Raw genomic sequence first — 24,810 nt, 5'->3', positions numbered from 1 at the left:
GGAATTTCTTTCAGTCGCTTCCCTTTAAAATACATGCAGAAATTTTGCACTGCTTTTCTTTTTGTGATTATAATCTGTATAGGTTCTATATTGTTAGAAAATACGGGTTTTTACATAGGGAAATAGATAAAGGCTTCTGTGTACAGAAATTAAACTTTGAATTGTACGTTATGCAAAGCTGCTGTGCGTTTTTCACTTTCTTGTGCTCTCTTTTACAGCCCCTTTCAGACAAGAAAAGGTGTAGAAACAAACATTCTCTTATGAAAGAATCCAGGAAGTAGCAATTCATAAATTCTGTTGAGGCACTGACAGTGATCTATAATATGAGATCCTTAAGTGCTAATGAGACAGATGAATACTTTGAAATTGTTAACGTTGGCAACTGGAAAATATTTTTCCAATATTAATAAACTGAATTAGAAGATTATTTTTCTGCAGTTCACTTTGTTTCTGCAGTTCTTAGCTTTGCTATCCAAAGAAGTAATTAAAAAGAATCAGAATTTGTAGAGGTGAAAAAGTACAACTTGAACTTCCATGCATCTTAGTAGATCATGTTTAAGAAAACAGTATTGCTATGCTATGGCCAAATACAATTTTTTACATCTGTGGGCATAGTTTTCAAACGTAACCTTACCCGTGTTTCTTTCAGTTCACTCTTCCTTTCCCTGCCTTCCTTCCATTCTTCCTCTTCCCAGTGTAAAAAGTCTTGTATTGGTTCAATGCTGGCTTCTATTCAGAGACTCATAGCTTCTGTTCATTCAACTGACAGCAGTTAATATAAATAATGCTGTCCTTACTGATAAGAGGTTGGTCTTGAAAACCACTGCAGTATAAGCACTGATGCCAGGCTCAAGTTTTAGCTTTTGATCCTGCTGCATAGCATGCATACTGTAGTAAGGTACAGACTGTTTTTAAAAGATGGTAAAGTAAACGTATCTGAACATAGATCTGTGTTTAGTGACTGGTGCAACATCAGTTTTCTTCTTACCCCTTTAATGGCCTTTGTTACTTCATTTTTTTTTCCTTTTGGGCCTTCACTTCCAACATTTTTGTAAACTATTTTTTATACTCTTCATGTGTCAGCAGGACTAGATGCTGTCAGTCTGTCATTACCAGAGTATTTGCACCATGACCTGTCTTGCAGAGAATAAATTATTAACTGTGACTTTCTTCTTCCTTTCGTATTTTGGAAGTGATCTTCCTAAATCCCTTTCTTCTGTGTACCACCTCCTCCTGAGCCCTTTGGAAATGGAAAGGTAAACCCTTCAGTGCTCTGTGGCAGTACAGCTGCTCTGGTAATGGCAAATTGATTATGTTGTGTTGCTTGACTGAGTCCTGATGAAGCCAGATGATCATACTATTTAGCTATGGTTATTTTCAGGAGTTTTCTTGTAGGTGAATATTGAAATCCAGACATAAGATCTCTCTTATCTTCAGTATTCATTTTAATATTTGAATTGTATTAAGCCTAAACAATCACCAGTCTTAAACTTTTTACATGCCTGGCAAATTATAGTGCTTTTGCAAGCATTTAAAGTTAATTCCTTTAGGAATTATCACCATAAGGAAAAGCTATGTATAATGAAGCCATAAGAGTCTATTTTGTGATTCTCAGTGAAATGTGATGTCTCTTTTTTGTTAGCGTGTAAACGTACATTTTAGCCTTGAGTGAAATAACATCATTTCTTGAGGCTGTGTGTTTTTAATGTGGCCACATTTCAGCTAGCTCTTACAGGAGAACAGAAGTCTTTAAAAATAAAATTTGATTCAGTGTGTAATGCAGATTCTGATCTCTTTTGTGGATTTTTAAATAAAGTAAATAAATAGATGTTTAAATAAAGTAAATAAATAGATGGGAGCTTATGTTTCTGGGTAGTCAGTCTAGCTAAGCACTCTGTTATCGTCTACAAATCTAGAATGAATCTTCCTTTCGGAAGTGCAGTTTGGAATGATGTGCATGGTTCAGCATCAGATGTAAGCAAACTCTTAGACACTTAAGTGTGTGTGTGTGTGTGTGTGTGTTCAGAGATCTGTTCTTGCAGCATTTTGTATTTCCTTCAAGCAGCTGTTCTGTACATTAGCACAGTGTTTCCTGGGGCCTGATAAAAAAGAGATCAAGACAGTGATTTTAACTTTCATCTCATAAAAGATTGCAGTTTTGTTTGGTCCGGTTGAAACATAGTATAAAAAAAAAACAGTGTTAATGGTGCTGTATCTTATCAGAGGATACACTGAGGTAAACGTAGGTGTTATAGATGAGCCTTTTGAGATTAGCAATTTTATGATTGCATGAATTGTGACCTAAAACTTTCCAAGTTATTTTAGAAGTTGCTTATTCTGACTTATGCAGAAATATTTTTAATCTGAAGAATGAGAGTAGGATGATTACATTTGCTCTGTAATACCGTCCTGTTGTAAGTAAGTGTCAAGCTATCCTTATTTTAAAATTTTACTCTTTAAGCATAGTTTGGTCTTGGAAAACCTAACATAAATCGCCTGAAATGAAAATGCTTCTCCTCTCTTTACAGGATACCTTGATTGTGTGGTCTGAAGCTGAAAACTATGATTTGGCACTTAGCTTTCAAGAAAAAGCAGGATGTGATGAAATATGGGAAAAAATATGTCAGGTAAGTTTGATAAATGAAAGGCTGAGGCACCAAAATCATTTTTTGTTCAAAATTTGTAGTCTATTCTAAGAGGTGAGTGTGCACAGAGTAGATAGAAAATGAAAACAAAACTGCCCTCTTCTCCACCTTCCCTAAATTTTGCGTGTTTGAGTTTGAAAACTTTCCCCCAGAAATCCAATATGAACATTTTTTTTAGAGCTTTTTCAGATAATTTTGCTCAACATAACTTTGTAGATCTCTTACCTTCTAAGGAGGTGTAGCATCAAACTGAGTGCTCAGCAAGTTTCCCAACAATCTCAAAATTAACTTTTTTTGCTGGTTGACTAGAAGGGAAAAAATTCCTTCTAAACTTCTCTTGTAGAGAGAAGAATGTGCAAGTTCTTAGTTGATTTTGTAATATATTTCTTATGAATTTGACTATAATTTTTATATGTTTCTTTTTCTCCATTTTTCATTCTTCTTTCTCCCTTATCCTTCTAGTTCATGTGAGAGCAGTATTGACTTTCCAAGAGAAACTCATGTAAACGTAGCACTGCTTCTGTTGACTGTCAGGTGGTGAAAGAATGATTTTGTAGTTGAAGTAGGAGACAGCTCTTTATGTCTGTGTTATCACCTCAGAGCTATGATTCTTATGGTTTAAAGAATGAGGCAGTTCATATGTAGCATGCAGACATTTTAACATGTGCTAGTTAACTTACAGTGTTTTATCACTAGAAGTTGCTGTCTATATAGTCACTGAAACAGTGTTGTTACAGGACGTGCTCAGTTATTAAATATTGACCAATACCCAGAAGAAGTTAGTCAGTATATTCAATGATAGTGGTTCAGTTTGTCACTTATTGGTTTTGTTTTTATTTCATTATTTTCTTAATTAATTCCAAGCCTTACAACTTTTCTTAATTGCTATGCTACATTAGGTGGAATTTCTCTGTTTTTTTCCTAATAATTCCTTCCTTATGCGTTCCCTCTTTGTGCTGTTCAACTACTACATAATTCTCTCTGCCTGTACCTTAATTTCTCTGAGTTCAGAAATAAAGCAAAAGAAATCAGGCTTCATAACTGCTTGTGGCTAGATCCTTTTTTTTAACTCCTGAGTCTTTTCAATGCTTTACCATTTTGTAAATAAGTATAGAAGCATTTTCAGGAACCTCGGCAGTTAAAAGGACCAAAAGTTGGGGGCAGAAACAAAATGGGGGAGAGGGGAAATTGTGTTCTTGGGAAACACCCAGATAAGAAGCCCAGCTTCCTTAGCCTCTAAATAAAGAGCTAGTATTTTTGTAAGAATCCAGTTTCTTTACAATAGCATGGCCTCAAAACAGGATGTATTTTTGTCTTGTGTACTTTCAAGATCTTATGCTTCCTCAGTTGTTACAGCTTTTTCTTAAAGGAAAACTTTGATACCACTTACACTGTAAGTGGTTGATGGTGAAGAAACAGAAGAATAAGTGGCCTTTAACAGCACTGTAGATTTTAATCTATGTATGGGCCTGCTGTTAGCCATGAATATTACTTCTCCCAGATTTTTTTTTTTTTTTTTTTTTTTGCTGATTTGCAAGTTTTTGCCCTTTAATGTATCTCTACATTTCTGGATTTGATACACAGATACTACAATTAAGATACAGTTAAAGCTGAAGCACTCTGATGCCCAAGCATCTGTCTTAGTTTTTTTACTAACCTGTACTTTGCATAGTTTTGTGATTGGATCTTCAGAGATCTCTCTTGCAGATCTCTTGCTTTCGTCTTCTGAGAGCCCCAGATTTTTACTGCTCATTCATAAATGTTGGTTTGGGGTTTTGTGTTTTCAAGAGCTTTGTAGATATTACTTTGGATTCTTTGCCTCTGTTGAGTGCTTAGGAAGTGCATGATAACAGATTTTGACTTGCGGCTTGCTCTCTTGTCCTGAAAATGTTAACAAGACTGGCCTCCCTACTCTGAGCTTGCAGAAGCTATGAGAAGCATTAAGAACAGATAAACAACCTTAGTTGAACGTTAACAGCTATCACTGCAATAACGTAATGCTGGTCTGCATTTGAAAATTTATCTACAGAGAATAATAAATGGAAGTGAATAGCCTAGCACAGTCATCTATTGAAATGTTGTGGTCCCTACCAGTCATTATGACTTTCCTTTCGTATTTGAAATACTCCTGATTTTTGTAAAGCGTTCTGTCTGAAGAAATCTTTTCATTATCTCTTACCTTCCAAACCAGCTTTGCTCAACGTGAAACATACATTTGTGCTTCTATTTTGAGTATGAATGAAAAATGAAAAGCACGTGACCTTTGAAATGGTATTTTTTGAAAAAACACCGTAATGGTAGTGAACATAAAACTTCATTTTTTGCAAATGTGTTGTTTTATAGGTTCAAGGCAAAGACCCCTCTGTCGATATTACTCAGGACCTTGTCGATGAGTCTGAGGAAGAACGTTTTGATGATATGTCATCACCAGGTCTTGAATTGCCATCTTGTGAATTAAGTCGACTAGAAGAAATTGCAGAACTTGTGGCGTCTTCACTGCCTTCGCCGTTACGCCGTGAGAAACTTGCGCTAGCACTGGAAAATGAGGGCTATATTAAGAAGCTCTTAGAAATTTTTCATGTGTGCGAAGACTTGGAGAACATTGAAGGACTACACCACTTATATGAAATTATCAAGGGAATCTTCCTTTTGAACAGAACTGCACTTTTTGAAGTCATGTTTTCCGAGGAATGTATAATGGACGTAATTGGATGCCTAGAATACGATCCGTCTTTATCACAGTCACGGAAACACAGGGAATTTCTGACTAAAACAGCAAAATTTAAAGAGGTGATTCCTATATCTGATCCAGAGTTGAAGCAAAAAATACATCAGACGTACAGAGTACAGTATATTCAAGATATGGTCCTACCCACTCCCTCAGTTTTTGAGGAAAATATGCTATCAACACTTCATTCTTTCATCTTTTTTAATAAAGTGGAAATAGTTGGTATGTTACAGGTAAGTGTAAGAATTTTGCTGTCTCTTTATTTGCCCTCAGACAGAGAAAGTTGTTAGTATTTCCTGGAAAGGCTGAGTTGCTTCAATGAAACCTTCAGTTATTCTGAAAGTCATTTTGAAAAGATATGTAAAGAAAAGGCGTGGAATTTGAGCACCAAGCCCTTAGATCTATGTTTTTAAATTGCGGATTTGGGGCTGTGTTCTTTTTAACTGATGATTTAAATGGAGCAAACACGTAGAATTCTCAGCAGACTTGCTTAGAATGAATAGTTCTGTTTGCATTTTGAAGGGTTGTTTTTGTAATTTTTTCTTGTATTTTGGGACTTTCTTGGCACTACAGTTGATGATTTTACCATGCCAAAAACAAGATGAAATTTCACGTGAATTTCATAAATGTGATCTCATGCCAATATATAACTGTTTCTAATTTTGAAATTAAGGAATTTAGTCGTTTGGAAAGCATAGATTCAGAACCTAATACTGCCATAGGTGCTTGAATGTTTTCTTAGTTTGTCTTCTAAGTCCCTAAGTAAGACTGCATGAAATTACAAGTTTTTCATGATGTGTTACTGCAAGTACGAAGAGATTATGTGTAACCAATGCTTTAGATTTCTTACCTACGCATCTGAAGGATTCTGCTCCAACACATGAAATTTCTCACTTGTGAATAGGTGGTACATCTTTCTACTGGGAGCTTCCTAGAATTTTCAGAAAACTCCATAAATTATTGCAGCTCATGTATTTTGACATTGTATTATAACAGATTAGTTATCACTATCATATTTCTCCTAATTTTTAAAGAACAAAAATTCTTTGTAGGGGCTTTCTGATCTGGAGCAATGGACAAAATGCTCGATGCTGCTGATTAAGTGAATCATTTTAATCTTCGGTTGAATCTCGTTGTGCACACTGTTTAATTTCCTGAAAAATACAAGAAAAAAGTGCAGAATACATTTGAAAGCTCGTGTTGCAAATCGGTGTCAAAACTAGTCCCTCTGCCTTTCCAACCACCACACTTAGTAATCAGAATGCTGATCTCATTTAACCCAGTTGTGTGAGCCTGAATCTGTCATGTCCACCCATGGAGTATTTGGTAGGCAGCCAGATACACAGGGCATGTACCCAGGCCTGGCAGCTGAGGCACATGCCTTGTGGAAGCACTGTCATTTGGTGGAGGTAGAGCACCTAGGGCATATTGACTATTACTAGGCTTCTTCATATCTGTACGTGTGACCTTGATGAACAAAACCACAACATTCACCTGGCTAAAACACTCAGAGAGCCTCTGTCATCTTACGGTTGCTGGTTTGCGAAGGCATCCAAACCTGACATTGAAAGTGCTGAAAAAGGTGAAAAAGTTAAGATATTTCCACCTGAGTATCCAGTGTGACTAGTGTCTCTGTAATACCTTTATCTCCTTGCAAGAATTGCTAAAAGCAAAGTGCTGAGGATGATGCTGGAGGAGGAGAGTGATTATTCTGGGTGTCTTCATGTCAGTGGCTGCTGCTGGCTTTGGAATGTTGAAAGGGAAACAGGGAGCTAGGAAAGGGACCTGATGCTGTAGAATAAGAAGGGGCATGCTTACTGGGAAAAACTGAAGGTAACTTGATATAGTGACTGATCTGTTGTTTTTTTCTCTTAAAATCTGTCTTAGTTTGAAACGTGGAGGGTAAGCTTGGGTTAAAATACAAAGATACAGTGTGGTTGCAAAACTTGTCAGTTGCAGTTTATAGATGGAGTAGTGGTTCAGTCTGATTTTGATTTGTTGTGTCACTGCGAATTTCTGAACCTTATCGTTTACTGTTATCTGAGAATGAAGTACATACCCTTTGTAGTAGAGCAGAAAAATTGGCATTGCACAACTTCAAAAGTAAGATAAATATTTCAGGTTGTTCAGGTGCTTTCTACAGCTTGTAGGAGCCTGAGTGGTACCACACAAGGCATAAAATACACCCATGGTATATTGTATTTCCTGGTCCTTCTGTAATACACCTCTTAAAACATTGAGAGAGATCTCTGTAGTATATAAATAAGAATCTGTTTGACAGAAATGTTGCTGATAATTCTTATTGTTGAGGGAATTAAAAGAGGATATCACAAATTATAAGAACATTATATTTCTAAGAGATTAAAAAACTTGATTGTTTTTTTTTACATACTTGTAGTGTAGCTGTAAGCCATGGTTTAAATCTGTTACCTGGCATTTATTTATTCATTTATTTATAGAGCAGCGTGTTGAGTTGCACTTTTGTCTTTCTCCCTTTCCTTCATCCCCCACAGTCCCTATATAGAAATGTATATTGGTCCTTCTCATTTCTTTATAAATAGCATAATAGATAAATACTACTCTGAGATAAGAATTAAAAGACTGCTTTTATTCATTTAGCTTCTGTAACTAATTTTTAAAGTATTTCTTCTTTTAGTGTGTGGTTTAATGTGTACGTCTGTAGCTGACAATATCACAATACTTCGATGAGGGCCTTAACTAATGAAAGATGTAAAGTTTTCTTTGTCTACTCTCTGGCCACTGGTGTTCCTGGCATTTACAGTTTTACATCTTGGGACATCCCAGTGCTCACTAACCATATGTATGTACATAAAGACATGTTTATTTTGTAACTCGTGATTATTTGAAATGTTTCTGAAATGCGTTGTGATGGTTTACTGGGAGATGCAGATGAGTCTCAAGTCCTTACTTAGTTGATGTGTCATACAAGGTTGGTGTGCTTCTGCTGTTGACTTTAAATTGGCTGTTCAGGACTGAGATTGTGACAGAGGAGATGTCATCAATAAGTTTTATGTCTCAGATTAGAAGTAAACTCTTCTCCATGAGCAATTGATAGCCTGTGCCATGCTGCCACTCCTGTGTATGCGACTGGATTGCTTTGTGTTCTGTTCATTTCTCTGAAGGAAGGGAAAAGGAAAACAATTACTTCCACCATGAAAAGATAAGCTCTGAAAGAGCCTCTTTTGCATCAGTCTGCGTGGTAACTCAAGTATACTCAAGCATACCTTGTTTACAGAAAGGTGACAAGAAATTTGAAGGAGGTGGTGCGGGTTGTGCCCTGTGCTTTTTGACAGGCCAGTTGATTTTACTCAAAATTTATCAGTGTTCTACTTAAGGCATTTGATGTCCAAATAGGACTCCATTTAAGGTCAGCTTTTCAACTATAATTTGTTAATTCTGTGAAGACACTTGCTTCCTTTTGCTTTCTGTGGTAAAAAACTTTTGCACATCCTGTGGTGAAACTAAGAACAGAATTGGTCACCTTTAGTACTTAGGTTTACAAACTGTATTCCTCCTTCATTAAAGTTAGTTTTGCCATAATCATTACAAAAACACCCTAGTGGGCTTTTTGTAGAAATAGAGGTTAGTTTATTTGTGATGTAATTATCTTAATATCCATCATTTCAAGTAACTTTGTCAGGATGTCACTTGTTGGTCGTAATGATAAACCCGTGATACCAGCATTTCCAGTCTTCAGAATTAGCTGCTGTAGAGACTTACACAGTTACAGGTTTTATGATACAGAAGATATGAAAGAGGTATATAACGTTTTTTTCCAATTGCAGCCCCTCCTAATATGCTCTCAGTGCTTGGGGTCCAGCCTGTTCTAGTCTTGATGTCATAGCCACCAAGGAGCTTTGCTGAAACATGGAGCTCACCAAGTGTTAAGAGTGGGGGTGGGGCAGGTAAGTGGTGTTTCTTACTTTATATGACGCTCTTTTGCAGTTTTAAAAATACATACTAATGTTCGTACTGGAGGTCACCAGTTCCTTTCCCTTTGTTTTATTAACTAGTCCTTTAAAAAAAAAAACAACAAAAACTTGCAAAACTGCGCCATAGAGTGAGCAAACACTATTTCCTTCCATTCTCTCCCCCCCTTTCTCAATGGCGTGTTCTCTTTCCCAGCAAGATCCTGTGGTGTTTTTAATTTCCAGAGTACAGACTGTTGGTAGGCTCACTTCATGGTTATTCAGACTCTGCGGTCTTTTATTTTTAGGAGACTGGGGAGTGTAAAGGGAAGATTTGATATCTATTAAAATAATTCATGTGCCTAGCAGAACAGCGATCACATGGCATTACTGGTAAATCAGCTTCTGTAATTACAGAAATGACATTACTGACAGTCCCACACCCTTTTCATTAACTAAAGGATTGAAAACATTTAGGTGTATCTCTATGTCTTAATAGATGTCTATGGTAATAAGCTGGCATATAGTAACAGCGTTTTTACAGAGAGTAGCCTTCTCTCAGCAGAACCCTGGGGATGTAAATGAATTGTCTGTGGGTGGTTGGGAGGAAGAGTGGTGTCAGTGCATGTCAGCAGTTTGGCCCAAATGTGTGAGGATGGGAACATCTACAGGTCAGCTGTTTTACAGCAGTTAACTGCAACTTCTCAAGAATAACTCTGGAGATGTACTTCTCAGCAAAATTTTTCTTGCAGTAAAGTGTGAAAGAATGCCATCTACTGTGGGAAATGACTCAAGGGAAGAAGTTTGCCTTTGGTGCATGTGAATGATTACAACATCATTGAAGAAAACGATTGTTGATCTGTGCAGAAACTCCAGAGGTGGTTGGGTGGCTTCTGCATCCATTTCAACATGTTGTCTTGAGCAGAAATAGCCCTTTGATAGCGAGTGAAGGCATGTGTGGGAAGACAGCATGAGATAAAGGAGATTGGAACATTTTATACTGAAGTCTTCTGGTGTGGTTGCAGGAAGGGAGTGTACATTGGAAACTGTAATTTTCTGTTTGCTGGTAGTATTTTATGAAACTTACACTTTCTAGGCTGAAATACTGAAAATGAATATGGAGATGGGAAATGGGATGGAAATTATACTCCTTTTTCAGCTTAGGTTTTGCTCAGTTTCTTGTATATTTGTATTGTTCTATGTTTTGAGAAAGGAGTAGTTTTTAATTTGTGTAATCTCATGCATGAAGTGTCTGATAACTGAAAATTAACTGTACTTCATACTATAATTTATAGTTAATGCTTTTTTTAAGTGACCTTTGGGAGGAAAGTATTTCTTTGAAAGTTTATTCACAAATACCCATAATGCTCTTTTGAGCATGTGTGATCTTCCTTCATCTGAAGGTTTTCTTCTTTTTGAAACTCAGAAATGACTGACTGGATATATGACCTGGCTTAATTTGTCTTCATGAAGCATACAGAATCCTAGGAGCATCTGCTCAGATCCTGCAGAAGCATAAGTGAATATTCTTAATGTCTGGCATATGGATGGTTTAAGTATTGCATATGTAATAATTTATGTGCGTGGGGAAAAATACAGCTAGATTGTAATTACCATGCAAGCTATCTTTTGTAGCTTTAGTCTACTTGGAAAACACTGATGGCTTCCACAGCTTCTGATATATATCCTAATAGATTTGATATTTGTCTGCTAAGAGGCCAAATACTGCAAAGATTTATGCATTTGCTCTGTGTTTACTTCACAGATATATTTTATGAAGGATTTTTCCGAAAAATGGAAATGGAAAAAATGAAAATAAGAAAAAATACACACTTGTGTAATTCTAGCATTTGGGGTTGGTTCTTTGTAACTTCTAAAATATGAACTCTGCTTTCATATTGTGCTTTTCCTTAGGTTGTGTTGGGTCACTCACAAGTGTAACTTACAGTATTCTCATCAGTAATCTTACAGCTCAAGAATCGCGTGTTTTGAATGTTCCTTGTGTTCACAAGTCTTCTAAAAGTGTGAGGGATTTGTTTCCCATCAGTAAGGACGTGTCTACCATTCATTAAGCATCTGGAATGAGGCTGCATCTAAACGCATTTCAGGGCTCAAACGTTACCACAAAGTTTGTAATGGGTTGTTTTTGTTTTCTTGGAGTACCCACCACTTACTGTGTACTGGCTATATAAAGGTGGGACATCTTGAGTCACTCAGTTCCATCTTCATTCCAATGAATTTAACAAGATCAGAGTTGCAGTGAGACCCTCGGATTTCAGATAACGGTATTCATTTAAAAATACAACGTATTTAATGGAATTTGGGAGGGAGAAAGATAACACTATGGGAAGGGTTGAGGGAACTGGGCTTGTTTAGCTTGGAGAAGGCTCCAGGGAGACCTCATTGTGGCCTTCCAGTACTTGAAGGGAGCATATAAACAGGGCAGGGAACGGCTGTTTACAAGGATGGATAGCAATAGGACAAGTGGGAATGGTCTTAAACTGAGACAGGGGAGGTTTAGGTTAGATATTAGGAGGAAGTTCTTCACACAGAGTGTGGTAACACACTGGAACAGGTTGCCCAAGGAGGTTGTGGATGCCCCATCCCTGGAGGCATTCAAGGCCAGGCTGGATTTGGCTCTGGGCAGCCTGGTCTGGTGGTTGGCGACCCTGCACATGGCGGGAGAGTTGAAACTAGGTGATCGTTGTGGTGCTTTTCAACCCAGGCCGTTCTGTGATTCTATGAAATGTTCTGTTACTGTGTTTAAAATAGAGTTGTAAAAGCCAGTATTATTGTATATTTGTGGAGAGTTGAAAAAGGATTGCATACTGAACTGCAAATTGTTCCCAAAACACCGTGTCAGCAGTGAAGGCTTCCTTAATTCCCAGTGTTCAGAATTGCCCTGGGCAAGTCGCAGCTGCTTGCGAGGCCGGGCACAGGGTGCAAGGGCTGCCTCCTGCTGCGGGTGGCCATGGCACGAGGTGGGACTCAGAACTGTGTTGGGGCTTCAGCCTGATTCCACCTGCTGGGATCTGCCTGCTGGGACTGGGGAACTTGTCATGAGTCTCTTCCTCCTTTCACATTCCGCCTCAAAACAAGTCATTTGATACTTAGGTTAATACTCTGTACTTTCTTTTTTTCTGTAGAAGCATGCTCATCATGGCTCTGACGTATCTAAATGCCAAATTCCCCCCTCCCAGTGATTGTTCTGAGAGATTTTTGTGGTATTAACTTGAATGTACTTCCAAATTTTATGGAAGAGGCGAAGGTTTTCTTTCACAGTAAGAATGGAAATGGGGATTCCACTGTCCAGCTGGGGATAAGCAAGCATCTTGTTGATACTTTTGATAGATGTGATTGGTTTTACATCACCTCAAAATAGCAGTGTTTTTAAATGTACTGCTAATTGTGGAGAACTTGCATGTTCCTCAAAAGAAATGGTTGTATGCCCTGTTTTTTGTTATTTTTTGATTTGTGTAAATAACTAATGCCTCTACTGTAAGCTAATTACGTTAGCCGTAATGTCTAATTAGTTAAATATTAGAATAGAATATATTTATATATATAGAGGGAATATAATAGTATTGATTATATTAATATAATAGATATATATATATATAGAGGGAATTTCAAAAAACTTCAAGTGAGGCCTGCCTTTCTCATCCCTTTTTGTTTGGTTTTTGAAGCAGTCTCAGCATTAGCACCTGAAATTATGTTCTGAAATCATTATTTTTTTATTGTCACTGTACTGCTGGGTTACACTAGAAGAAAAGCACAGCATCAAAGCAAGTTAAAACACATGGCATTTCCTAAATTTAGGTTTTGCCAGAGTGTGATGAGATGCCCTGTAGGGTAGTAGCTCATGCCAGCCTATTTTGGATTTATATGTGGTACCATGTGGAGAGCCTGGGTTGATTTGTGAAGGCACTACAGCTGCACTAGCATGGCATGCCCTGGGAAATGAAGCACTTCCGTGATTCTGAGTTTTATATATGTAAGCATAAGAAAGGCAACTTGGGTTTCTAGAGCTATGATTTGGGGACGAACAAAACAGCATGTGGTGTTACTGACTTCAGAAGAAGCAGCTTAGCATTCTGGCAGCTTTATGAAAAATCTCTGGTTCTCATGCAGAGGTATCTATTGCAAGCAAGTGCTCTCTGTTACTGTATAACATTAGGGAACGGATATGGGAAGGCTAATTTCTGCTTTATTAATCCTATAGTTATTAGGATTGTAAAGCTGATGGGGAGCTAAGTGCTATTTCTTCCAGTCAATACAGGTCTTTAACATGCTTGCTGCTGTTAAATCAACTGCATTAAAATTAACTGAATTGACTGGATTTTGATTGCTGCCAACCAAAATACCCAATGAATAGTGTGTGTAACTGGAGCAGCTATTTTGATTTGGTTTTCAATACTTAGCCTTTTCGTAACAGTGGGGAGATAGAATCTCACCTCATTCCTGATGCTAAAAATCTTCATCACATCTTTGCTTTAGTTCTGCTGCAGAAATCTCTAGCATTCCAAAGTTGTATGTGTGTAGGGCTGAGTATTGTGCGTATCAAATACAAAAACATTTGAAGCCAGGTTATTGTGCGGTTTGGGGGAAAGGATATTGGACAAGGCAGAAGGTAGAGAGCCATAGACAAAATGATGATGTCAGTAGAAGACAAAAAGAAGACAGCTGAAAGGTAATGTATATCGTAACTGAGAGTAAAACTGACGGTAGTGGTTGAGAAAACAGAAAGACAGATACAATAATTTGTTTGGAAAATGAATTAGAAAACCCTTGCTGGTATGATTAAATACAGTATACAACTGTGTGTTCTCTTTTAACTGCAGGAGGCATGGTTTAGAAGAAATTTATATTACACTTGGATGGCTTTTGGTATTGTCAAATAAACAAATGGTATTGTTTTGCATTTGTAGGAAGATGAAAAATTTCTGACAGACTTGTTTGCACAACTAACAGATGAAGCCACAGATGAGGAGAAAAGACAGGAATTGGTAAGAAGTCCCTAAAATGTACAACAAACAGCCACTGCAAAGTGTTAAACGCACCTGTTTTGTTGAATTACTGACTAGTGTGGTGCTGTTGTGTTTCAGGTAAATTTTCTGAAAGAGTTTTGTGCATTCTCTCAAACACTGCAGCCCCAAAACAGAGATGCGTTTTTCAAAACCTTATCAAATATGGGCATACTGCCGGCACTAGAAGTCATACTGGTAAGTCAGCTCAGTTTTCTTTGTGGTAACAACTTCCTCTATCTCCAGAGTTGTTGTTTTTTAAATAAGTGTGACAAACTCCAGTCGTGTGGTTTTCTGAAGCATTTGCTTTCATTTATCTCGTCTCAGCTTGAAATTCAGCACCTTGTAATCATTTTCTAAAACTTTTAAACCAGTTGCAATATGACATTGATAAGTGCCCTAAGCATTCTTATATTTTTGTATTTTTTTTTCATTCACATTCTCATCTTCACATGCTCCTTGATGTATAAGTAAGCAAGCAAGTAGGGAAGTAGACCAAAGGACAGTGAAACCGTAAAATGTATTTTACCCAGTAGCTATCAAATATACAAGAAAAAGATTAGAGTCAATTCAGTTTTAGCGTACAGTTTTAATAATAGTTAGATATGACTTATTGTGAATAACAAGTAAAAGCTTTATGGTTTCTGATTTTCATTCTTTTGAAACCTTTATTTTAAGGAAAAAATGATTATATCTGATCTTCCAGGGTATGGATGATGCACAAGTACGAAGTGCAGCCACAGATATATTCTCATATTTAGTTGAATACAACCCATCCATGGTACGAGAGTTTGTCATGCAGGAAGCTCAGCAGAATGATGATGTAAGTAGAGGGTCGCCGTAAATGCGTGCTTCTGTTTTTTATTGAAGTTTACATTTCCTGGAGATCCTTGGTAACTGGTTAAAACAGAAATGTTTCGGGACATTTTTGTACAGAGGTTTGTTTATGTTTCCTGGAGATCCTTGGTGACTGATTAATAAAGAATGCTAGTGCACAGCTAGTAGTAAAAAAGGTAGTTCAAAGTGGTTTTCAGTGGAGAAAAATGTTATTCTGCCTTTCTACAGAGGAGATAGTGAACGTTTTTTTAAATCCACCAAAAGCGTGGCAGAGGAACAGCCTGCTGCTCATGCTGTTCCTTCTGTACCGGAAGAGAAAAAATGGGGTAGCTGGGACCTTAACTGCTGAAATGCAGCCAAGATGCCAGAAATATGGGTGTTGGTTCCAGCCACTTGTGTTGGATGACTGTCCTCTCCTGTGAGGGACAGCAGAGACTGAACAACTTTAGCATAGAGTTTGATAAATATAAATATTATTTTCTGTTCTTATATGTTGTTCTGGTTTTCTGCAAGTACACAAAGGGATTATTTTGAGGTGAAAATTATTCCATCAAGTTTCATAGCACAGCAAAATTTAGAGTTGTGTGTTTGTAGAAATGGAATACTAGTACGTATTAAAATTTAAACTTGTGAACTCTGAAAACACTTCCAAAAATGAGTTGAATTTTCAGACTGTTAATTATCTGTCCTACTTCGTTATTTTTGGAACTTCCCTTCAGAGTGAATTCTAAAGATTCTTAACTTCAGAATCATTTTTAGTTGCTTTGAAAGATTCTTCGCTGCTTGCCTTCTTGCTATGGAGCAACTGCCCAAAATGTGTCACTGGAATACAAAGTTAACTTGTTTCTCCTAGCGTTTTTCTTTTTGGAGGGGAGAAGCATTAGAACTGTTTTTTAGATTTGTTTTTGTTTCTTTCTTTTTCTTGTTAGGATATACTACTCATTAACCTCATAATAGAACACATGATTTGTGACACAGATCCAGAACTTGGAGGGGCAGTGCTACTAATGGGTTTGCTTCGTACCTTAGTTGATCCAGAAAATATGCTTGCCACTGCCAATGTAAGTAAATACCTTCAAATAAAATTGCAGTTGGATGTTGGTGGTATGTTACATACATAATTTTTTATTTTTTTTTATTTTAATCCTGTAGAAAACAGAAAAGACAGAGTTCTTGGGTTTCTTCTACAAGCACTGTATGCATGTTCTGACAGCCCCCTTATTGGCCAATACTACAGAGGACAAGCCTAGCAAAGGTAATGTTGCTCTGGATGTTGGATACATCAAGGGCTGTTGAATTTAGATGCTTGATGTTTAGAACACAGTAAATGTCAAAGGATATATTTTATCTTATAAGAGTACCTGAGACTATGATATATCATTTAAAGTATATTTGCAAGCTAACTATTCTTTCGAATAATTTGTAAGTATAAAATTCAGCAAAGGATCCTGTTTAATAAGTGAACTGCATGTGCTTAAACTTCAGCAAAATATTTAAACATTTTTATTATTTTGAGTGACTCGTGGGACTGTTCTATGACATAGACTTGAAAAGATGTCAATGTTTTTTTAAAGTCAGAGATTACCAGAGAGGGTCCAAAAGTGCTGCAGAGAACATTTGTGCCACAATACTTTGCAGAAAGTAAGGATGTTGGTTCTACATCATAGTAAGACAATCATGAGAGTAATAAAGTGACTGTTCTTACTGGCTGCTAGCAGCAGTAATGTTTTTTTAATATTAAAGCACATCCAAAATGAATGTGAAAGGATGTACATAAATTAAAAAGACATGTTCTCTAAACTTCTTAATTAACTGTATAAATTTCCAAGGAATTAGTTTAATTGATCTGTTGGATCTTAGCTTGCCTCCAGATGGTTTTGAAGTGAGATTTTTTTACTACTTAAAATGCTTGCGTTCTACAGTGGCCAGTAATCTAGCGATATTCCTAAAAAGTAGTATTGCCTTTTAAAAATGATTGAATCTAATGTGTTAAATTTATTGTTTCTGTCTATTTAAAAACAGAATGTGAGTTACTTTTTTTAATACACTGTTGTGACTGCGTCCTAGAAATGTTAAAAGAGGCTCTTTTTCTTCCATGCTACTTTTAAGAGGGCTTCCTGCCAGAACTGTACAAATGGAAAATATCCAGTCCATTATAGGCTAGTTCAATTTCTATTTTAAAGACTAAATATACCTTCCATCATATTCCCTGAGGCATTTGTGGGAAAATATAGGAACTTGTATGTGTTTACCAGACTGTGTTGGATATTTGAAGTAGATTTCTGAAGGTAACATCCTACTTAATTGGTTTTGTTTGGTTTTGTTATAGATGATTTTCAGACAGCCCAACTCTTGGCATTAATACTGGAATTGCTAACTTTCTGCGTAGAACATCATACTTACCACATAAAGAACTACATCATCAACAAAGATATCCTGCGAAGGGTGCTTGTTCTCATGGCCTCAAAGCATGCTTTCTTGGCTTTGTGTAAGTTCAGATACTGAAGAATAAACTAGTATTTTGTGAATGTGAATTGCTGCGAATCTTCATTCTTCTGGAAGAAAACTTTTCACAGATGAGACAGTTTGTTACTGAACATAGAAGTTCTGCTGTTTTCTCTGTGTTTCTTACACAGATTTACAGATATCAGAATTAGTAAATAATTTTGCATTCATAGAGGTCTTTCCTAAAAAGCACAAGGATTTTGCTAAATCTTAATGTAGATCTGATCTGAAATCATTATAAAATATCCAAGTATCCTAAGAGAGCTGTTGAGTTTTGATGGATTTTGAGTAGAAATAAGCAGAGATACTTAAAGATACAGTTACATGGCTGCTTTAAGCAGTATGTTCAGTAGTGCTCTTCACATGCTAGTAGATTCCTGACTATGTTCAGCATAGTAATAGCAAAGTTGTGTGTACGAAAGAAATTTTCCAAGATTCATTTATTCAATTGTGCACATAGTTGATGTTAGTTTTTTTGTTATGTTTTGTTTTGTTTGAGAGAGAGTGCCATACATTGAGAAGTACCTTTTCAGTGTGTAACAGAATCACCTGAGCAGTTCAAATCAAAATTTGAGGAGTAGCCCCAAATTTTTGATTTGAAGCCTTTCAATAATTTTGTTTCAGCTACACCTGGTTGCTAATCAGAATGTGTACTGCCTTATAGCAGGATGATCCTTTTACTTGTATTTATGCATGTGTATTCAGGTACTTGTCCATGCTTTAGAATTTCAGAAGCTTTACAATGAATGCCAATTAAGTCTGTGCTTTATTATTTGTGTAACAATGTCTTTTACCAATTTTAAAATTGGATAGTTTGTGTCTTAACTGAACAGGATTTACTTAAATACAATCAAACTTATATCTGAATGATAGCCAGGATAAGCAAATTTCCCACATCTTTTATTTTCACTGAGAAAATTTTATCTTTACTGTAAGACATTCCTGAAATCAAAGTCATACTTCTGTGTTAGTAGTGACGTAGTTAAACGGTAATATATTATTTCTTCAGTGAACAGAGGTGGTTTGTCCTGCAGAATCACAGTGGAGGATTTCTTTATGATAAAACAGACAAGAGATGTTCAGCAGTATGGTCAAGACTAAGCAGAGAATATCTGAATATGTTTCTTGATCTTCATGATATGAGTAATATTATATTCCTGTTAATATTATAACATTCCTCTTAATGTTACAGTATTCCTGTTATAAATGTTGACATTGCAAATTTCCCTGTTACTGTTTTCTGGATATATATTTTTTTCTTTTGAATGCATTACTGTTTAAAGCATAGCTTTTAATTATAACATTTCCATCTCAGGTGCCCTTCGTTTCAAGAGAAAAATAATTGGACTAAAGGATGAATTCTACAACCGCTACATAATGAAAAGTTTTTTGTTTGAACCTGTGGTCAAAGCATTTCTGAATAATGGTTCCCGTTACAATTTGATGAACTCTGCCATAATAGAGATGTTTGAGTTTATCAGAGTGGTGAGTGCTGAAGATAATTACTGTTTGCTTCACCTTCTAGCTCAAGCAGACTTTTTGTTTGTGCATATATTATGCTGTCATGTTGTGGTGTGATATGCCCACATGACAACTGAATGACAACTAAATGAGCTGTCTTCAGTGTTTTCAGTGTTAATGTATTTATTCTTTCTTATGTTCAGATGGTATGATGATGTGAAAATTAAATTCACTTGGTACTCAGTGTATTTACAGAATCATACAATGGCTGAGGTTGGAAGGGACATTCATCTAGTTCCAACCTCTGTCGAGGGCAGGATTGCCACCCACCAGATCAGGGTCCCATCCAACCTGGCCTTAAATGCCTCCAGGGATGGGGCACCCACAGCTTCTCAGGACAGCCTCTGCCAAAGCCTCACCACCCCCTTGAGTAAAGAAAGCACAACGTTCAATTGAAATAGCAAACAAAGTTAGCAGGTTTTTTTTGTAGAGGAGCTGGACTGGCATGGTGTGGCCACAAAGAAAAAAGCCTGATGCTTGCTTTTCATGAAAAGTATCTTCCTTGTTCTCATCCTAAATAAATACACAAACATTTGTTTTTGCCTAAGTTGTTTAATTGCAGAAAAGGAACAGTATGAGAGCTAAGTATTGTAAGCATATGTGTTTGTTTGTTTGTTTTTTGAATTTAGTAATCACAACAGATAATAGTTAATCTATCAATATACAAATACTTATCAGAGTTGGTTTTGGAATCGTTTTCTACTGGCGTTTTAGATTCTGTTCATGTATTTTGAAGCACATATTCTTAGAAGATTACTATTCTTACACCTAATTGTATCCTTGAAGCTCTAAATGATTATCTATAGTGTGGTTTTTGCATAAGGTCATTTTTGCATACGCTATTAATTCTGTTTTCTATTGGATATTTAAAAAATAATATCACCATTGCTTTTTATATTACATTAAGAAATAAATTCACTTGAAGCAAAATAAGTCACTTTATGTTTGTTCCATTCTATAGGAAGATATAAAATCTTTAACAGCTCACGTGATTGAAAATTATTGGAAAGCACTGGAAGATGTAGATTATGTGCAGACATTCAAAGGACTGAAACTACGATTTGAGCAGCAAAGGGAAAGACAAGATAATCCAAAACTTGATAGGTAACAGGCTCTAAATTATTTTACTGTAAATTCTGTTTTGGGAATAATGATGGATTTTTCTGTGATAGCAGAAAGAGTAAATAATTTCAACTTGATTGTATCTCATCTGTTGTTGAATTTAGTGGATTAGTAGTGTGATTTCCAGACGTACTGCTTCAAACTCTTGATCAACTTTAAGTTAACATATTTGCTGAAGAAAGTCACATTCCCTCCCTTTTCTTCCTGGGAAGAAATAATGCTTTTTATCCATTTCAGCTTCAATAAATACATACATTTATAACATAGCAAGGCTCAGCTTTTATCGTATTCCTACATCTTATATGTGGCTTTGCAAGCCTTGCCACAGTCCATGTCCTAAATGAAATAAACAGAAGTGAAATTGCAAATCAGTAAGGAGGCCAAAATTGACATTAACATGTGCCACAGAAGTATGTGGAAAACTGCCACTTAAGTAACAGTTTTCCAGTAGGAGCAAAATTCTAATATAAATGCAGTTTAAAATGCTGTACATCTTACAGATCCAGTTTATAACATTGGCAAACTACTTATTCAAAACTAGACTTATTTTTTTTAAATAGTTTTAGCATCCTGCTGCCTCTCCTAGGGAAAAGGATGTTGGAGCAAAGTGCTTAAGAATAAATAATCAAAGGAGAGATAAAAGTAGCATTTTGTATCCAAGGCCCTTAAAAATAGAAAATACTGATAGCAAACAAAAATCGTGGATGCAGCAGGAAGGGATGACTGTCTTTTTAACATACCTGTTTTTTTTAATATATTTGACCTTAAATACTGATGGGTTATATTAAGTACAATGAGGAAAACGTCTATAGTTTCTAAACTTCTTTTTACAGCCTTACATTTACCACTGCAAATTACTACAAGAAGTCTGAATGCAACACCTAAGATGCACTGATTTGAAATAACATCTAATTGTGCTGTTAGTAAACTACAGAATTTTCTACATTTAGTCTGAACATGCTGTTATCAGAGCTGTAGTTTATTTAATGCTTCAGAAGAAATGTTTTTAATGTTATTTGCATTGAAAATACAAATAAAGTTGCACATTTGCAAATGATTTGCTGTACTAAAGATAATGACTACGGTATTTGCATCCATGTAAATGTCAACTAGAAGTTTTGTTATTAATATGAGCTGATTGTTGAATCAAAGTTTTTAAAACTTACTGTTCTGCAGCATGCGCTCCATTTTGAGAAACCACAGATACAGGAGGGATGCAAGAACCCTGGAGGATGAGGAGGAAATGTGGTTTAATACTGATGAAGATGATATGGAAGATGGAGAGGCAGTGGTGCCCCCTTCTGACAAAACTAAAAATGACGAAGATATTATGGACCCTATAAGTAAATTCATGGAGAGGAAAAAATGTAAGTGAGGAGAAGAATGCTGTAGGCCTAAACAGAAAACGTAATTTGTATTTGTATTCTGTAGCTGTAATGCAGTTTAGCTTTTTTTTTTTTTTTAATTGAAGGTCACAGATTTAGAAATTGTGACACTGAGCTGTTGAACAATCACTTTAAAATAAGTTTTATTATGTGTAAAAGCAAAATGATGCAAAAGAGTGCTTATTTCTTAAAGCATCTAAATGATGATCTTGGCTGATAGTCAGGCTTTCCCAAGTTCTATTCAGGTTTGTTATTCAACATTTTCCATGTTCCTTGTGATGTCGGTAGAATAAGTAAGTGTTCATTCCTGGCCAGTGACAACAGGAGCTAGATGTAGTATAGTAGTAGGAAGAAAATCTATTAGCGCTCTTCTTATCAAGTAGTGCGTAAAGCACTTTCCCACGCAGTAAAATGATTTGTCATTAAATGTTTTGTTCAATAATGTTGCGTTGGTTTTTGTTTTCATGTTTTCTCTGCAGTAAAAGAGAGCGAAGAAAAGGAAGTTCTTCTGAAAACTAACCTTTCAGGTCGTCAGAGCCCAAGTTTCAAGCTTTCCTTTTCCAGCGGGACAAAATCTAACCTTACCAGTCAGTCATCTGCAAGTAATCTGCCTGGATCCCCAGGTTCTCCCGGATCTCCAGGATCCCCTGGGTCTCCAGGGTCTGTTTCTAAAAGCACATCTCAGATGGCAGCTATTACAACAAAGGTAATTTTCAACAGAAATAGTCTGACTTCATTGTTGTAGACTTGGAATTTTCTTTAGCAAGTTTCTGAAGTTGGTGGGAATTTTGACATACAAGCAGTGATAGAGTGTGTGGTTTGTGCATGCTTTCTGTCTAATGTTTAGCATTTTCCAGATCTGTTATATATAAAAAGAAAAACATAAGCTCTATTTATGCCCAAACGCTCACGTAATTTTTATACCATGCCTCTCATATGGTATAATTCTTTAAGTATGGAATGCAGTCTTTACATATGAAATATATACATACAGTATTAGCTTCAAATTTTCAGTGGTGATAGAATAAAAAATGTTCAGGTTACACTGAATATGCAGTGCCCTGAAAAAACATTAATAAATTCAAAGATGAATTCCTTTTTTTTTTTTTTTTCAATCTAACGTGTATTGTTTATAAAGGTACTGCATTCACAAACTAGAAACGTTGAAATTAAGTTTTTCAGTAGTTATTTGATCCTCTTGTATGTTCAGTGTTATGCTACACGTGATGGTACAAAATGTGTGCAGTTTAATAGATGCACAATTTAATGTGTGCATTTCGGTACAGACAGTTGGCTGAAATTTTCAATTTTAAATGCCCATCATCTGTGTAAATAACATGATCCTTAAGTAAAGAACCAGCAACTGTCATCATAGTAAAGTTCTTGTTGAGCTTCAGAAACTGTGACATATAGTAGTTATAATTTTTGAAGACGGTGGCACTTCTTTGTGGGTCTAAAACTGCCTAATCCTGGATTTGTGGTTATTTGCAGTACAAGAGAATTTAAATTTAATTACTGAACATTTAAACTAGCTTTTATGAAGACAGGCTGTGCTATAAAAATGTCCCAATTGGAAATTCAAACCGAAGGGTGTTCTGTATTTATTTCTGAAGTGCTTCCAGATTGCTTGTTGCTGCAGTCAGCTATGCTTGGTGGAAGAAATCTGCACTTTTACAGACTGAGCTGTGGTGTATATTTAGCAAACCAAAGTAAATTTTTGAATTTTCTTTCTGTTATATCTCTATCCAGTGGGATTGTTAAAACCCCATTTTGGATTCATTTGAATCATTTAAGTATTTTTCAGATAATATAATCTTCATTCAGACTTTTTGTTCGGCTTGATTTTATCCAGGACCTGATGAGTCAGTGTCCTTACGGCAATATGTTGTGCAAAAATCATTTTCTAATAGAAATATTTTCTTAATTAACGTAGCTGCGTCTCTCTTTCTAGGGAGGCCTCGTAGGGCTTGTAGATTATCCTGATGATGATGAAGAGGATGATGAAGATGAAGATAAGGAGGAAACTTTACCTTTGTCAAAGAAAGCAAAGCTTGAGTCATCATAATGGCAACTGCTGAAGAACGCTACCATTTGGAGGAAGGATATTTTTTCCATAGAAAACAAACCCACAACAAAGCAGCAATCTTTTGTGAATTACTGTGTGTAACACAGACCAACCTATACAAACGGATTTCTGCCAATCAAGTGCCAATTGAAAGGAGCAGAAGAAGGGGAAATACTTCATTTAGGGGAAAGACTTACGCCTTTGAGCTCTCCAGCTTGGACCACGTGTTGCCCTTTTCTCAGGGAAGGAAATGGAAAACAAAAACAAAAAAGCCAACAGGGCAGGAGTTTTGTTAGTGGAACTCTGGATTGGCTGGTCAGTTGCTACAATCAGAATATGCTTTCTTGGACCATACATGAGACTTCTGAAGAAAAGGCGATTTTTGCCATAATTCTTCGCTAGTTAAGAATGCCAGCAGTTTCTTTGTATAAAAGAGACCTGCCTTTGAAAATCGTACATTCTGAACATTTTAGTCAAGCTACAACAGGTTTTAAAAACCTCTGTGGGGGAGGGCTGAATATAAAGTTTCCTCTTTTTTTTTTTTTTTTTTTTTTTTTTTTTTAAATCTGTTCCCTTTGCCCTTTAAACTGCAGATTTTTTTTTTTTTTTTTTTTTTTTTTTTTTTTTTGAGGTGGGGGATTTGTTTGTCCCTTTCTGATTAAAGATTGAGTGGAATTCTAGATGTGGTCACTTTTGTGTCATAATTTTTTTGACCCCCTGAGTGTATGCTTAGTTGTTGAGTATATATTTGGGACCATTAAAATTTTTTGATGTAATATAATCTCACTGTTGTGCTGGTACCTGTTTCACCCTGTGTAATTTTGTTCTGCATCACATATGTTTAGGATTTTACGGAAGATGGTATAGTTTTTATTGGAAAAAAAAAAAATCCTTAATCTTACCACAGTGTGCATAAAAGCAATACTATTTTGTGACTAAATATTTTATATTAAATTTTACATCAGCAACTGTCTTGCAAAAAAATTCAGGGAAAATAGGATGGAGTAAAAAAATAGATAACTATAAACATGAAATTAGTATTCCAAAGA

At 36.1% G+C, this 24,810-nt stretch overlaps 1 protein-coding gene across 1 annotated transcript in view; it reads left to right on the top strand.

Annotated features, from left to right (window-relative positions):
• Window positions 1-24,542, top strand: part of PPP4R3A (protein phosphatase 4 regulatory subunit 3A) — a 38,918-nt gene extending 14,376 nt beyond the window's left edge. The window contains exons 3-15 of the mRNA XM_010711833.2: window positions 2,529-2,627; window positions 4,989-5,606; window positions 14,231-14,308; window positions 14,408-14,524; window positions 15,033-15,149; window positions 16,093-16,224; window positions 16,316-16,418; window positions 17,493-17,651; window positions 18,984-19,153; window positions 20,151-20,293; window positions 21,488-21,678; window positions 22,176-22,402; window positions 23,648-24,542. Coding sequence (XP_010710135.1) covers window positions 2,529-2,627; window positions 4,989-5,606; window positions 14,231-14,308; window positions 14,408-14,524; window positions 15,033-15,149; window positions 16,093-16,224; window positions 16,316-16,418; window positions 17,493-17,651; window positions 18,984-19,153; window positions 20,151-20,293; window positions 21,488-21,678; window positions 22,176-22,402; window positions 23,648-23,761 — 2,268 coding nt within the window. The 3' untranslated portion in view covers window positions 23,762-24,542. The remainder of the gene's footprint in view (window positions 1-2,528; window positions 2,628-4,988; window positions 5,607-14,230; window positions 14,309-14,407; window positions 14,525-15,032; window positions 15,150-16,092; window positions 16,225-16,315; window positions 16,419-17,492; window positions 17,652-18,983; window positions 19,154-20,150; window positions 20,294-21,487; window positions 21,679-22,175; window positions 22,403-23,647) is intronic.
• Window positions 24,543-24,810: the final 268 nt, after the last annotated feature.

This window comes from Meleagris gallopavo, chromosome 5 (assembly GCF_905368555.1).
Source record: "Meleagris gallopavo chromosome 5, MGAL_WU_HG_1.1, whole genome shotgun sequence".
Taxonomy (NCBI): domain Eukaryota; kingdom Metazoa; phylum Chordata; class Aves; order Galliformes; family Phasianidae; genus Meleagris; species Meleagris gallopavo.
This window is presented reverse-complemented; position numbering and strand designations above follow the sequence as displayed.